This window comes from Pseudonaja textilis, chromosome 3 (assembly GCF_049901715.1).
Source record: "Pseudonaja textilis isolate UNSWEBS1 chromosome 3, rPseTex1.2, whole genome shotgun sequence".
Classification (NCBI taxonomy): Eukaryota; Metazoa; Chordata; class Lepidosauria; order Squamata; family Elapidae; genus Pseudonaja; species Pseudonaja textilis.
This window is the reverse complement of record NC_141992.1, coordinates 48099729-48116638: the sequence shown is the minus strand read 5'-3', so window position 1 is coordinate 48116638 and position 16910 is coordinate 48099729. Positions and strand designations below refer to the sequence as shown.

General features: G+C 37.0%; 1 protein-coding gene across 7 annotated transcripts in view; it reads left to right on the top strand.

Moving 5' to 3' along the window:
• Window positions 1-16910, top strand: part of SCUBE3 (signal peptide, CUB domain and EGF like domain containing 3) — a 107544-nt gene that overhangs the window by 75490 nt on the left and 15144 nt on the right. For all 7 annotated transcript variants that reach the window (XM_087929560.1, XM_087929559.1, XM_087929558.1 and 4 more), the window contains 7 exons: window positions 3145-3261; window positions 6134-6256; window positions 9351-9467; window positions 14104-14226; window positions 14994-15110; window positions 16468-16560; window positions 16642-16758. In XM_087929560.1, the coding sequence (XP_087785686.1) occupies window positions 3145-3261; window positions 6134-6256; window positions 9351-9467; window positions 14104-14226; window positions 14994-15110; window positions 16468-16560; window positions 16642-16758 (807 nt within the window). The remainder of the gene's footprint in view (window positions 1-3144; window positions 3262-6133; window positions 6257-9350; window positions 9468-14103; window positions 14227-14993; window positions 15111-16467; window positions 16561-16641; window positions 16759-16910) is intronic.

Genomic DNA, 16910 nt, shown 5'->3' with positions numbered 1-16910 from the left:
GAGAAAAGGGACTTATGACCATTTTTCATACTTGGAACAATGCAGCATGCCTGTAGTCATGTAATCAAAATTCAGATGCTTGACAACTGGTTCATATTTATGATGGTTGCAGCATCCCAGGGTCATGTGATCTTCTTTTGTGGTCATTTGATAAGTGAAATCAATAAGGAAGCCATATTCACTTGACAATCAGGTTACTAAATTAACAACTGCAGTGGTTCACTTAATAATTGTGGTGAGAAAGGTAATAAAATTGGACAAGACTCACTTAACAAGGAGGACTACCTGTATTCCAGGTGCTGTCTTACCAAAACATTATAAAATGGTACCAACACCTCATGTGATCTTGATTCTATCCCTCTGCTGCACATTTTCTTAAAGTACAATTCCTGTGTACTTTAGTTGTACTACATTCTGAAGCAAGAACATGTACTGGTAAAGATGACTTTGCATTAGTTAATGAAAGGGTGTTCTTCATGTAGGCATCAAATGAAACAAACAAAAGAGTAGAATCAGATTAAAAAGAATTAACTCTGCACTGTTCTTTTAATCAATATGTTATATTGAGTTTGTATGTCCTTGGTGATTACAGGAGAAATGTAATCATTTGCATTGCTCAGTCTAAAATGCTGATGATAAAGAAATTTGAATGTAAAAATCTTGTAAATCTAATTATCAGCATATTTAGGAGTAAAGAGCGAGCTAACAGTGTGCTTACAAAATTGTATAATCCTAGAATTTGGCACACATGCTAAATTTCTATAAAATTTTTCTTTTAAAAAGTTAGTCAAAATTTTAACTATTGAGGATTATTGCTTATTTGTTCCATGACTGAATATGATCCCTATTTAATAGAGCTAATTTAGGAGAGAACTTACAGAATCACATAAAATTAGAGGCAGTTTCAGTGATCAAATATTTGGGGGAGCAAGAGCCAATGTTTATGGTGTATGTGGTAGATTATGAAAATAGATAGAAGATCTGGACTAGATTATAGAACTTTCTGAAAAAAGAGAAACAATGGAAGACTCCATTGTTCAGACACCTCTTGAAAAAATATTTCAGCCAAGACAGAATTACTAAATTGAATTTCTTAAACAGAAATCTTTGGATCCATAAGAGTACAAGAGGGTTGCATACTTCTCAAAAACAAGATATAGGGAGTATAACTGTATAACGTTTTAAGAAGAAGGGAAAGAGGGAAGAGGTTTAGGAAATCAAGACTTCCTTTTAGGAAAATTGAGAGTTTTCCATTCTCATTTGGATGAGAAAAACAAAAATTCAAAGTACAAAGCAGTTTTGGGTAAGTCTAAATACAAAAAGGATCTGGATGTCTTAATGATAAATTGAACATGAACTCAAAAGTATGATTAGTTGCAAATCTAACAGGGATTCTGTGGTCATGAATTATACATTAAGAGGTTTTAGACTAGATGGTTTCCAAGAATATTGAACCTGAACAAAAATGCAAGTGGAATTGTAGATGCTCTATTTTAGGGATAGTCCTCTTTTAAAAAAACCACAGTATAGCCCTTTCTTTCTGTTCTCAAAATCAAGGACACTCAATCTGTCATTTGTGAAACTACTATTTAATGGGGACCATTGCAATGTTCTGTTCCATCATTGCATTCTGGAATAAGAGATTATATATTTAATAAAAATTTGTGTAAACCATCGATACCCAGATTATAAACACTTGCTATCTTGATATGGATTTTTGCCAGTAGAAATAATTGGAACAGGCTTAAAAAAGGGGGATCCATAATTTTTAAATCTCAGAGAAGGTATACTGTATGTATATGTGGATGGCTAAAGAAATATCGCACATTTGCTGGGAAGATGGAGATGGAAAAGCAGGCTGAAAGGTAGAAAGCAGGTCTGATTTGCTTCACCCCTCCTATATCCCCCACTTTTCTCCTCAAAAAGCCTCTTCTGTACCACTCTTTTTTCAAGTAGACTCTCTTTCAATATCATAATCTAGAGGAGAAAAAAAGACTTATTAAAAGATCGAGTGTCAACACTGACTTCAATGAAGAGCTCTAAGGGGGATTTAGCAAATAAGTGAAAGTATAAACATTTTTCTCCATACCCATCAATTCTTCCTTGTAAATATCAGCCCTTTCATTGGCTGTCCTAGAACCCAACTTTATACCCTCCAGATGTGTTGTACCCCAGTTCACATAATCTTCGAACAGAAGCTTAATCCTATAGCTCCATTTATTCCTTAGTAAAATAAGATATTATTCAAAGATCTTTGGACCCAGTTATAATGATAGAGCATATTACAGGTAGTCCTTGACTTAGTCATAAGTCAGTAACAATTCAACCTGGAATTATCGTCATAAGTAATTCTGGTTGTTAAGCAGGCCACCATGTGACTAGACCTAAGTTTATGACACTTTTTGTGGCAGTCATTAAGTAAATACCGTGGTTGTTATGTGAATGCCACAGTCATTTAGAGAATGGAATTATATCCAATGGACTTTTTTTGCTGGAAACCAGAAGTAAATAAACTATCAAATTGGCAAATAAACTATCAAAAATTGCAGTAATGTGACCACAAGATGCTACAGAGGTCATAAAGATAAACTAGTTGCCAACCACCCCAAATGTGATTACATAACCATGGGAAGGAGTGCCGCCATCGTTACTTCAAAATTGGGTCATAAGTACTTTTGGAGAGTCTGTCATAACTTTGAACAGTCACTAAGCAACTGGATGTAAGTTGAGGACTAGCTGATTGTGCATTCTTCTCCCTATACCTGTCTTGGAAAAATCCAGGCATTCATTCAGAGTAAAAGTGAAATATATTTATAATATATTTATAATAACTATATTATGAAAAACTTTAAAACATTAATTGAATTAATACATTTTATTCTATTAAAAGCTTTCACTTTTCAAATGTTTGAATTTGAGTCTGAATGATTTATTCAGATTTTCTTATTTATGCCAAGGAGTTTTGCCTCTAGAAACAGTGCCATCACTCTCTAAACCCAACTCTTAAGACATGTTGTTCCTATATTAGAATCTTTGTAGAACTGCATATATCTGATGTTTGAAAGATCTTTTCAAGATACTGGAAAAATCTTAAATACACGTATGCTTTAAAATAATTCTAATTGGCTTTTGATCTTCTTTCAGAGACCTGTGCTGTTAACAATGGAGGCTGTGATAGCAAATGCCATGATGCAGCCACAGGCGTACACTGCAGCTGCCCCATGGGATTCATGCTTCAGGCTGACAGAAAAACTTGCAAAGGTAAGATGCAACCACAGTCTTTATCCGGTAAATGGACCTGATGCAGAGAAAAGGATACACCCATGTCTTCAACTGGTATTAATTTTGCACTGAGAAGAAATGGAGGTTTGTAACAGCCATGGTGCTGCGGTGGTTAGAATGCAATATTGCAGGCCAATTCTGCCCACGGTCAAGAGTTCAATCCTGACCAGCTCAAGATTGATTCAGCCTTCTATCCTTCTGAGGTCTGTAAAATGAGGACCCAGATGACATTATAAACCACTCAGAGAGTGCTGTAAAACACTGTGGAGCGGTATATAAGTCTAAATACTATTGCTACTGTTTTTAAAGAACAATCTGGAAAAAAATGTGAGACTGAGAAATAAGTGAGACTTCACAAATGGAGGGAGTCTGTGTTCTGTCTCTGGCAGTTCTAGGGAATGTGACTTTAGTTAAAAACAGCCCTCTGCTGAAAGCTGTCTAACCAGTTTACTGATTCCAGATCCCATTTCTTTCATTATTATTTTTCAGTTCTCATTAACTTTAAGATGCTGGAGTTGCAGGAAAGCATAATCCCCCAGAACTGTATTCTCTTTTACTGGGACTTCATTACTGTTCAGAGCTATTTGATTACTAATAAATTTCAATGATAATAACAATAACAGCATTGACAATTCATTGTACTTGCTGAGGTTGGTTGGATTGGGGCAAGACAAGGGAGCAATTTTTGATAATGTCTGGCTGAGCTTATTTTCTGGGATTCATCAGCTTTTAACAAACCATATCCTAGCAGTAAATTTTCTGGCATGTGCTACAAGTAAAAATATTTCTGTATAGATAGACACTTCATTAGAGTTTAGGGAATTAAGCAAGGCAGAGAATATGTTCTTTCTACTTTTTTTGGCAAAAAAATTCTAAAAATTACAGCTAAATTTAGAATATAATCATTTGGCTCTTATTTGAAATTAATTTTAGGAGAGAGAATGCATTGATTCTTTGTTGTCTTCAGTGGTATCTTGTGCTATCCATCTGAAAAGGGTATAGATGACAATAAATGAGGGGTGTTATTGTTTGTAAATTCTTCTTTTGTAAATTATCACAGCCTATTCAGTAGACACTTTCAATTGCTTTTGAAAACTATCTTTGAAATCAAGCTTTTTCTGGCTTTTAAAAGTGGTGATTTCTTATGTTGCTTCTGCTTTAAATTATTTTAAGTTTTAAAAGATATATTGTTTCATTAATCTTTTTGTGATCTTATGTTCACTTAACTGTTATAAATGAGCTTTGTCTAAGAAAAATGTAATGAATATTGCAATAAATAATTCGGAGTAGTCACATTGGTATAGTTTACAAAACTATAGATTTACATTTTATTATGATTAAAGCTTTTCCCCAACATTAACTCTATGAAATATGTTGGGGTGAGAGAGAATGAGAGTCACTCAGGGAGTTTCAATAGTTCATAGAGATTTGAACCTGGGTCCTTCCAATTCTAAGATCACCATACTCCTATACTACAATCTCGTCTCTTTCTCCTCTGCATTTCCTTGCACAGAACAAAATTATGAATTCTTGCTAAATGCAACTGGCTAGTATTCTTAGAAATTCTCCAAACACTAAAGAAGTTTAAGAAAAGCTGCATTTTGGATTTTATTTATATTAAAAGCATCTATCCAGGTCAGTTTAACTTGATTTGGAAGTTAACCAAATCGAGTCCAAATCTTTATCTGAACTACAGTATCATAAAACTCCAAGCAGTTCAGGATGATTGGGTAACAAGCACCTTACAGCACAAGGAATTATAGATAGACCTCAATTTACAACCGTTCATCCAGCAAGTCTTCAGAATGATGGCGATGCTAAAAGAAGAGGTTTATCATTGGTCCCCAAAGTTACAGCTGTTGCCGCATCCCTGCAGTCATGGGATCAGAATTCGCCCACTTGGCAGCCCGCCCTCATTTACAACCATGGGAGTCCTTCAACTCTTTCCCCACCTATTCCTCCCTATCTATATCTTTTTGGCCCCTGCATTCACAATCCCTGCCACCCTAGCTGGCATTTGCCACCTTCTTGTTTCTGTTCCTGGCCAAGCATGCTTAGCCTGGCTCTGCAAAGCAGCTGTTGGTCGTATGAGGGTTTTTTTTCCCCTTAAGTTGCTGTGATGGCAGTTTCCTCATAAGACCTGGGGAAGACAGGCTCATGTGGTCAGCAAGTGCCTCATAAAGGGCTCATGCCCCATCAGCATTGGGAACAAGAGGAAGGCAAAGGTCAGCTGGGGCAGGGAGCACAGGGCAGCAGGTATATCAGATCACAGAGTAGCCCCAGAGCACAGCACACCTGAAAGCGCTTGAGCGGCAGCATGTCAGCCCCTGAGCCATGAGGTTCTGGGACTGTTTGCTGCCCCTCAAGGAAAGGAGAGGGTTACTAAAAGGTCAGAGTTGTGGGGGGAGCTAGATGGGTTGGTGGAGTTGAAAAGGACACAGTCCCCTACCTTTCCAAGGTTTGGGACTGGGAGGCACCAAGCCTGGGAATGACTTGTATTGTGGTGGGTATATAACTGTATATAACAACTTGTTTTACTTGGTTAATGACAGTAATAAGGAGTCCTATGATTGCTGGCACTAAGTGATGCGGTTACGTGACATCATGCTTTATGACCACATCATTTAACAATATAAAGTTTTGGACCCAATTATGGTCAGAGGTCAAGAACTATCTGTATGAATACACATCAAAATTAACATTTAAATTGAACTGAACTGAGAAATCAAGTCATTTGACCTGTTCTTCTTCTGTTGAATCTTTATTTGATGACTATATGGCATTCATTCAATTGTCACCGTTTTTTGTACCTAATCATGTTTTGCTGTGTTTTTTCCCCTCCTTATTACAGATATAGATGAATGTAGATTGAACAATGGTGGCTGTGACCACATCTGCAGGAACACAGTGGGCAGTTTTGAATGCAGTTGTAAAAAGGGATATAAATTGCTTATCAATGAAAGGACATGCCAAGGTAAAGTCTTCTCATATCTTACTGGAAATAATAATGAAGCAATTATTTAAATATGGAAATAGAGCTTAGTCACATACGAAGAACTCTCAATTTAATTTCTTTTTTTATAATCAGCATAAGAAACAACAGCTATCTATGAGGCCTGGATTTCAATGTTTCATAGCTTTGACTTTGCTGTTTACCATTTTCTATTTTATATAATAGCAATGTAAGAATATTAGATTGTCCCTACTGGATCAGATCAATGTTCATCTTAGTTCAGCGTTTTGTTTCCAAACAATCTGATCCCTTTAGTGTGTTCACAAGCAGGAGATTTTTGCTGTTGTTCTACTACAGTTTAATATTTAGTGGCAGAGTGCTCTCAACTTGGATGTATCTCTGAATCTTGATAGACTTGTTATGATGATGTGCTTGTTGTCCAAATATTTATCCATTCTCATTTTAAAGCCATCGAAGATAGTGAATATCCTAATTTCATGGGGAAATTATGTTCTGTGTAAAAAAGTGCTCTTTTAAGTCTGTTCTAAATTTACTTCTAATTGCCTTCATTGGGTGACTCCTGAAGCCATTTTGAAAATGCTATTCATCTTCTCCATGCCACATATAATTTTATGAACCTTGATCATGTCCTTTTCTATCATTATTTTTCCAGTCTAAAGAATTTTAAATATGTTTGCTTTTTCTCACAGGGAAAATATTTGACCCTCCTGGTCTTTTGGTTGAATAATGGTTAACAATGTTGGCAGTTTTATTTTCATTCTCATTCTTAATGAATGTCCCATGGAATTTGTCTTTTTCCCAGTTGACACACATATTAAGTCAGTATTGCCATTACTCACTGTAACCCCAAGTCTTTTTCCAGGTTAGTTAAGAAACAGCTAGGATTTTTTGTTAGTTAGTTTTGTTAGTTAAGAAACAGTTAGGATTTTTTGCTTTAGCATACATCATTCTGGAATGATTATTCATCTATTCATATAATTATCCTTGGGAGGATAATTATAAATAGCCACTTTTTTACCATCCTGAATATTGGAAGTTTGGAAGTTTATTGTATATCCTTTAGCCAAGATCATTGATAAATAAAACACACAAATCCAGTATGGTGTTACAAGGCTTCCATTGAGAAAATTGTCTGTTTATTCCAACATCGGCATCTTTTTTATTCCTTTGTCTAATGCTTTTGTTTTCTGGTTAAAATATAAAGAACTTCTTAATATTTCCCCCTTAATACTAATAACAGCCACCCTTCTTCTCTGACTTTAAGACATTAAGGAGAGATTTGACCTTACTAAGTTTTCTTTTCAGACCACATCCATGTAGCTGTTGAGCCTCGCTCCCTTCCTATCCCAGAGCCAGCAGCCAATGGTGCTGCCTTCACAATATTTTGCTGCCTCCACAATGCACTTTCATCATGCATAGGTCCATGCTGCACTGCTGTCCTCAGAGCTTTCAAATGCAACATTCTAAAAGCCATGAGGATGGTTCCCTCCATTGAAATTCCACCCCTTTCCATTGTCATCTATCATGTGAAAAGGCTCTTACACTTGGTGTGCATAATACTTTAGTTAATCTACATCCTGCAATTTTTAATCAATTGTTGATTGACTGAATTTTATTTTAGAAACCCTTTATATATTTAAACTATTGACCACTAAATTCTGGCAAAATGTAAGAGCATTTTGTATCCCGTGGCTTCAACAGAGTACAGGCAACGTGTCCTTTGAATGATCCTTCTAAAAATGTACAGGCAACGTGTCCTTTGAATGATCCTTCTAGAAATGTACCTTAAACCTGGCAGAAGTTATTTAGTTTCAAGGCTTTATAGCACGGGTGTCAAACTCGCTACGTCACATTGCCGTCACGTGACATATCACAATGTTTTTTCCCCTTCACGGAGCTGGCATGGATGTGGCCTGTACATGACGCATCTGGCCTGCAGGCTGCCAGTTTGACATCCCTGCTTTATAGCCTCAGTTTTGCTCATCAACATGGCTCTGCATGCCATTGTAGCAGGATAAGAGAAAAAACACAGTTTCCAGGATAGAGGGCCAAAAGCCAGCCTTGGACCTCCTCAGGTGCAAATGGATAATGAGATAGGAAGACATATACTTTGGATATGGATAGAGGGCTGTCTTCATGTTCTCACACAGGGCAAAGAAGTTGTGTAAATTTGCTCTTGGTATTTTTTTTTCACTAGATTTTTTTTCACCAGTACCTTTTCAGAAGTTGTAATCAAATGTGACTGTGTTGAACCCTCTTGGCAGTTTCTCATTTGGACATAAGCTCAGTGCAAGAGCACTGATATTATACCCATTTGGTTTATAACATACTTTGTGTCTATCATAGTTGCCTCTTAGGATTAAATGTAGGATTGCATCTCTTTGGCTAGTTGCAAAACCACTGTTCCAAGGCATAGATATTTAGAATACCTTGAAATTGGCTTTATTTGTTATGGCCTGAGCATAAATGTACCCAATTTACATCAGGGTGATTTAAATCCTCAATTATTAAAACTATTCCATGATTTCTTTCACTACCTTAGAACTTTTAGAACTGTGATAAGATAGGCAATGATATAACCTATAGCTAATAGAGATTTTAAAAAGAAATTGCAATCAGTAATGGTTTGGAACTTAATTTGTACTGTTATTTTTGGGCTGAGGGCTACTAAAGTAAATAGTTAATTGCTATTAGAATGACATTTCCTCCTACTGTTCTCCTAATCCTGGGCAATTTGGTACAATTTCACACTTTCTTGTTAGTAAAAAAGCAAAATAATCCCAATCTCCAGGCATGCTACCTACAAATTTATTTGTTTATTATTCATTCATTTTTATCCCTTTATTATTTTTATATACAATCCAAGATGGCAAACATAACTAACATTCCTTCCTCTTATTTTCCCCACAACAACCCGTGAATTGGGTTGGGCTGAGAGAGAATGATTGGCCCAAAGTCACCCAGTCAGCTTTCATGCCTAAAGTGGGACTAGAATTCACAATCTCCTCATTTTTAGCCTGGTTTCTTAATCACTAAACCAAACTGGCTCTCATTTATTGCAATGCAGCTTATGCTCTCCTTTCCTGTTTCCCAGATATTGATGAATGCTCCTTTGATAGAACTTGTGACCACATCTGTGTAAATACACCTGGGAGTTTCCAGTGCCTGTGTCACAAAGGCTACATGCTGTATGGACTCACCCACTGTGGAGGTATCAGTGTGATAGATGATGATGTATGGGACATTATAACAGTTGCTTTTTTGGCACCTCTTTTGTGAATCTTCATCCTGCTGTCTCTTCTAATGAGTAACATGTTCTTTCTTCTCTTAGGTGGAGCCCAATACCTCTGACATCCCCAAAAAAACCTTAGTTCAGTTTGTTTGTCTTTGGTAGACCTGGAACCTGATTATACACAATATATTTGGAGAACCATGTTTCTCACAAATTTATGTATTAAAACCTTTGTGCTGCATAGTTAGCATTTACAAATATAGTAATACTTTGCTATTATCTAGAATAGAAAATTGGATAATAGATTATAAAATTTCAATAACAAATTTAGTAACAATCACTACGCAAATAGTGTTGGATGGGAGTGGCTGATCAGGTATTGGACAAGACTTCAAGAAATTAGGATGAGACTATATGTTAAATTGAGGCACTTGGTATGCATATAGAGTAGCATTCCATGGTCTACTGTATATTCAATGATCCAAGACTTCATCAAACTTCTTGGTATAAGAGAAAGACAGAGCACAGGAACTCTTGTTGACCTAGAGTTTTCTCAACAACTTCATATAAAGGTTAGAAAACACAGGGGACAAATAGAATCTCAAAGTATGCCATAAGTTAGTTTTCCAGAAACCAAACAACAGTGCCTAGCACCATTTTTGGGAGCATTTAGCCAACTTCCTTACTGTCTAAACATCTCAAACTACTGTGATCAATAGCCTGAAACTGCAGAGAAATCAGCACAACTAATCATGATTAATGCCTGCTATTTAGTTGCCAAAATAAATCTACTAACATGATGAATGAATTATTTACTACAGCCAAAGATCATAAAATAGTCTACAAGATCCGAAATATTCAGACAATAATGAATACATAATAAAATAGACAATAACATAAAGTCAGCAAAAGATTATATATGACAGCTGGAGAAAAAGGTGGATTCCAGGTTTTTTAGGTCCCCTTGTTATCTCTTGCTGCAGTCTGTGTACTGATGGAGAAAAAAATCAACATTTAACTCAAAGCAGGCCTTCAATCTGCTAATAATGGGTAAAAAAGGTGAGAAGGAATTTGTCTTAGAAAAATTACTGAAAGGTAATAATTAATTTATTGCAAGGGTCTTCAAACTTGACAGCTTTAAGACTTGTGGATTTCAACTCCCAGAATTCCTCCTCCAGTGATGTTAGCTCAGGAATTCTGGGAGTTGAATTCCACAAATCTTAAACTTGCCAAGTTTGAAAACCCCTGGTCTATTGTATAAATCCCTATAAAATTCATAGCACCACAGAACATGCCAACTGATCCACTTTTCCTTGAGACACAGTTAGATCTTATCAAAATAAAATATATAACTTATTAACATGCAAAATCCTATTTATTTTGCCACGCCCATTCTCATTTTATGTGATTAATTTTTATCAGACGTTTGTAGACTTGGAGGTGGGGGAAACAAGCTGAAATGATCATAAGTCTGAAAGGGAAGGCATTATTGACTTTGTCATCGGCTTAGATAGTTTTAAATAATTTTAAATAAATTAGGCAAATTAAGGATGATGAAATTATTATCACTGAGTACTGACTAGGTGGATGTGCCCCCCTTCTAGCAACTAAATTGGCAGCGCTGAAAGTCCTATAATGAATTAATTAGCATAAGTTATGGTAGCTATAGATCTGAAAGTTAAGAAAAAGTGTACCTTGCTTCAAAACTTATTAAGACTTTTCTAGATTATTCTAGTCAACTAAACTAAATAATTTTTGGCTGCTCTAATGAGGCATTTTTAAGGAAGCATGTTGATGAAATGGACATGCCTGTTTTTTAATGGAAGATTGTTGTCTACTACTCAAGTTAAAACCCTTCTCTCTTATTCTAAATTCAAAAGAAAGCATTTATTGGCTATTTTTCCTGTGGTTAAAATTCTGTGGAGTTATGATTTATTTATATGGTATAAACCATAACTGGCTGCATTATAGTACATGCATATTGCTAAGCCAGATATTAAGCCAAAATATTACAGCCTATTGGTTGGGTCTATCTAATATCTATTAAACCTTCACAACCTTCAGCAAGCTTGTGAAATAAACTTTTTACTAATTAGCAATGAGAAGATAATATTCTGAATTTAGGATTCACTTGGAGTAAGAGAAGCAAGTTACATAAAAGAGCAAGAGAGGATGGAGCCAAGCTGAAAAATGCCTTGACAGTGACATATGAATCAGCACTTAGCCTATTCCAAAGAGCTGGGAGCAAAGCCATGACCTGAATGTGCCACGTTGTGTGGGAATATACTCTGGCAAAGCTTGGAAGGAAAACTGAAATACTTTTATGCGAAGCTTTCGGAACAAAGTGGTCCTTTATGGATTTTTCCCCCTTTCTTTTTTCTGCTGTCATTGTGTTGGTGTGTATTTTTCTGTGTCAGACCTTTCGCACAGATTTCCATGGTTGCAAAATTATGTGCCATAAAGTAGCAGGAATGCTGAAAAAAGGATAGCATTAGCAGACTGGCTAATGCAGCTGGTTTTTTTGAACTTCAGATCTCATGCCATTCTATTTTCTCTATATTTCTCTGTTCTTCATTACATTTTATCTCAGGAGTGACATTTAAAGTGGCTTACTTATCACTGGCACAGGTCAAAGTGATTATCTACAAGATGGTTTCTAAACCTTGACAACTTTAAGATGTGTGGACTTCAACTCCCATAATTCTTCAACCAGCATGAGGTTGAAGTCAATATATCTTAAAGTTGCCTGGGCTGAGATCCACATTTTTTTAGATGCTAAGCACTACATTAATTAATAGGAACATGTTTTGGTTGTCAGTTGGTATTTCTCAAAACTTGTCAAAGGAACCCTGAATTACCTTTAAAATCTGCTTGTCTCTCCTTTGGGTTTACGGGGTGCTGATATGCTTAAAAATGATAAGACTTATAAACCAGTAATTGTGGTATAGAAAAAAATATATATAAAATGTAAAGAAAGGGGACTATATGATATAGTTTGCTTGAGACAGGAGGATTTTATAGAAAACATAGCTCCTGCAAGCAAAAAGGGTAATAACTTGTAGACTCACCAGATGCTAGAGAGTTCATCAGATGTTCCTTTAGATGTTTCTATGTGGACACATTTGCATGAGAAGGAGGTGCTTTTTTAACAATGAGTTCATATTTCTAAAGCCCCTGGATTAACTTTTGTACAACCTCTGAAAATATTCAGTGCTGATATTTTGATGACAAGATAAGTTCTCCAGTTTTTCTGGGGGTCTTACAGTTGGGGAGGATACCATTTTTCTCTACCAGTTTAATCCTATGGTTTTGTGTTCCAAGACAAAAAGTAGAAAGGATTAAGCAATATTAGGGTAAAAACATACATCATGTTTTAGAGCAGGGGTTCCCAAACTTGGCAACATTAAGGCTTATGGACTTCAACTCCCAGCTTTGCTGGCTGAGGAATTCTGGGAGTTGAAGTCCACAAGCCTTACAGTTGCCAAGTTTGGAGACCTCTGTTTTAGAGCAGTGGGACCAATTTAAAACTGCTTTCATTTCATTTAATCCAAGCATATGTCTGGGAGATAAGAGGGACATACAGATTCCTATTACCTTCCCAAAAGACTACTCTGGATGGTCTTGAATGATAGGTTCTTGAAATAATTTCAGAATGCTTCAAGGCAATCCTCATTCCCCCATATTATGTAGCCCCAGAGTAATTTTGTGATTAAGATGAAAGATGCTTTTAGCCTATATTTGATTCTCTAGTCATTTAAAGGCTAAGAAGAAAGGAGAAGCATTTTTATTATTATATAATGTTTTCACTTTCAGGTTTCATGGAGAAGGAGACTAATGAAGAAAGAGAAGCATGGAAATATGGGCAATGCTAAACATAATCTGTCCATTAGCTTTCTCTAACCGAAAGTCCTCCAGATGCATTGGGCATGACTGTTGCTAGAATTCTGGAGGTTATGAGGATGGAGAGGGAAACTGCGGCATATAAACACAGTATACAAACATGTACAACCCCTTAGGAAGGCAGAGGAAGTGTTGTACAATACATTCATGTGTTTTATCCCCTGATCAGTACTGAATGCAACAACCATACAGTATACTAAATCCCTGTAACTATAGATCACTGTAGCATGCCTGTAAATTCATCAGAACCAGATACTATGGAAGATATCCAAAGGATTGTCTTATTTCCTTAAAACAATTTGTGGTAGCAAAATTCATAGCTGTAGTTGTCTCCATTCTTCTTGTTAGCTTCCTGTCCTCTGTTTCCAATTCCTTATCAGTCTTGTGGGTATCTGGGAATAGGGTCTTATTTTACTTGTTGCTTTTATAAAGTGTCCTGTACATTAATGGTCCAATATGTGTAATTAATTAAGTAAGCAGCCAGATCTCTTCTGAATGGCAAATGGAAACAACAACAGATAATTTCTTCATTGTACTTGGTATTGTTTCACCGCATTTTTCTTTCTTTTAATTTCAATAATTCTCTTCGTTCCACTTACTAGCTTCAGTTATAGTTCCTGGATTAGACCTAGGAATCATAATGATTATTCCAGTCAGAAAGTTTGTTTTATGGATTTCAAATAGTTTACTAATAATACTTCTTGTCTTCCTACAGATGTTGATGAATGTAGTGTCAATCAAGGAGGTTGCAAGTTTGGATGTGTAAATATCCCAGGTAGCTACGAATGTACCTGCCCTGCAGGTTGCAGACTTCATTGGAATAAAAAAGATTGCATAGGTGAGTACTATATAGAAATGGCTTGAAATCATACTGCCCTCTAGTGGGAAAATGCAATTCAACAGGATAGGTTTTTTTAACAGATGAAAATTACCCTAGCCAAGGAGGAAGATTGTTGTAAACTGAACACTTATCCATTGCTGTTTAGAATATTTAAAGTATTTAACACTTGAAACAGCTTAAAGGATATGTAATGCATGGCATTGGTGTTAGATTTGAGTATCTAAAGCTTAAAAATTATCAGTAATGAAACGGATATTCCATACAGCAGTTTCAGATGCCAGTAAAAATAAGCTTGTTTATTTATTCACCAATTTAGATACCACCTATCAGGAATTTTTGTTTGCTGAAAAGTCCTATTTGATTTTTTTTAATGGGTTGGAACTTTTCAGTCTTTTTCTTTTTCCAAGCCCATTGCAGCAAAACTTTAAATGAAAGATAAAAATGTGCAACCACTTTTGTGTTGGGAAATTCTAAATTTCTAAAGTCTCTGCAATTTGTGGTTCAGGGCCAGCAATGCATTCTTCTAGAGGTTATTACATCAGCCATGAGCTGAATGAGCCAGAGCTCAACATGAGCAGGACTTGTTGCCATAACCCATGGCAGAAGCAAGTGGAGATAGCAATAGTGCACTGATGCTTATTTGTTTCTGCTGGAGATTCAGGTGTGGCTTTGCACTGTAGCCATCCCAGTGGCAGAGTCTGGCTGCTCCTCTGTGAATTGCACTCTCATCTGCATAGTGCTATCAATTGATGCTTGTTCTTCAGAGCTGGAGATTTGTTTGGCTGGCACAGTATCTCCACGAGCCATACTTACCTGCAACAAGAATGGCAAGAAGGAAAGCTGCTCCCTCACCTGTGCCTCCAAGGCTCGCTTTCTGCCAGGTAAGTACTCAGATTGACACATGCATCACTGCCATGTGATAGCTTTGGTGCAAGATGTTTTGAGAGCACTGTTTTGCACAATTAGGGCTCCTGTGTCATACACGTACCACCTTTTATTTAATTTTTGATGCATATACATTACACCCATGTCTTCTTTGTTTTCATTTTTTTACTGCAGTTAGAAGAGCCTGTTCCATGCCTTAGTTTTGCGGTCTCCGGGCTTAATAGTTTTTTGCAATAGTTTTTTGAGGTTTTCAACTGATGTTTCGTTTATAGCAAGCACAAGAAGTGGGCTTACTGTGTTAGTATTGAATGTAATCTATAGGTAGTGCCAGTGTCATTATTTGTCATCCTTTAACAGTTGCCAGAGTATAAAATTGCAACATGATGCATTGCTGTCATTGACAATGGAAATGACTGAAACTGGGAGAAGTCCATCATTTTCAGTTTCCCACAGTATGTCCAGCAGTGCTGTGCTTATGCAGTTTTCACCTGATACTTAGGATGAGCTGACTCCCAGTTTTCTATGCCCCAGATAAGAGAGGATCATACAGGTCCATCTCAACTCAGTCTGTTTCCCAAAGTCAGCCCAGGAATATTTTCATTGTCCTATCACTATTTTCAACCTGAAAGTATTAACTGACAATGCAGGCCCTGAAACGCTGTTAAGAGCTGTGTGGAGAAGCATGAAAACTGCTTTCTGTGCATTTAGCGCAGATCCATCCTTGTCTTGGCAAGCATTGTGATCTGATCAGGGGTGGAATGCTGCCAGTATAACAACTGGTTTGGTGTTTGAGTATGTGCGCACACGTGAACAGCAATACAAAATCCTTACCTGCTATGTTAATTCAGGGGAGTAGCACAGCTGAGGAGTGGCAATCCGCTCTTCCGTGCTGATCAGCTGGGACGATAAAGGTCAGTACAGCGCAGGGGCTGGTGGGCGGGCCCACAACATCATTGGAGAGAACTGGTTCATGCCCAGCTGATCTTTGGAGCTAGGGGTTCGCCCAAACTGGCAGAATCCTGCCCCTGGATCTGATTAATGAATACCCTTGACCCTAAAGCTATAAGCCCTGGGAACCTATTCAGGTTTGAACCCCACTCCAGCACAAGCTGTACTTCTTTTAGGTATTCTTATTACATAGGTTCTTTGGAGTATTGTTTAATAATGAAAATGACATAGTTAATGAATCCTGGGTCAAACTGGGCTACAGTCATCAATGGGCAAGATCAGGCTTGGGATGATATTTCAAAACACACTAGGCTGGGATGGACTTGCAAGTATAGATCCATGTAACAAGTGTTTAGAAGTGTCTGACCCTAGACATCCATACCTGTAAAGGCTTTTTCTTTGCAGAATCTGACAACAGCTACACTGTGAGTTGTGGGACCCCAGTTCTGCAACAGATGCCTCCATCAAGATCCAGCAATGGTAGCCATCCCTGCATTGGTAAGCTTGGAGTCTTGAGCTCTGAGAGCTCCTCTCTAACACATTTGACTCCCCAAACTTAGCATCTGCCTTTTCTTTTAGAGGCTGTTGCTGCTCCAATCAAACAAAAGGCTTCTTTTAAAATTAAAGATGCTAAATGCTATCTCCATCCGCACATGAAAGGCAAGCAGGATGATCCTGGCAGGAATGGTGGACTAGGTGAGGTACTTTCTCCTCTGTATGTCTTGGCAGAATCTTCAATTGGAATTATTTACAATCTTTAAGTTTTTTTAAACCAAGAACCAGTTTTTCAGTGACCATAGCTACACAATGTTTCCTTGGCTCCCTAAGCCAAAATTATGAGGAAAGCA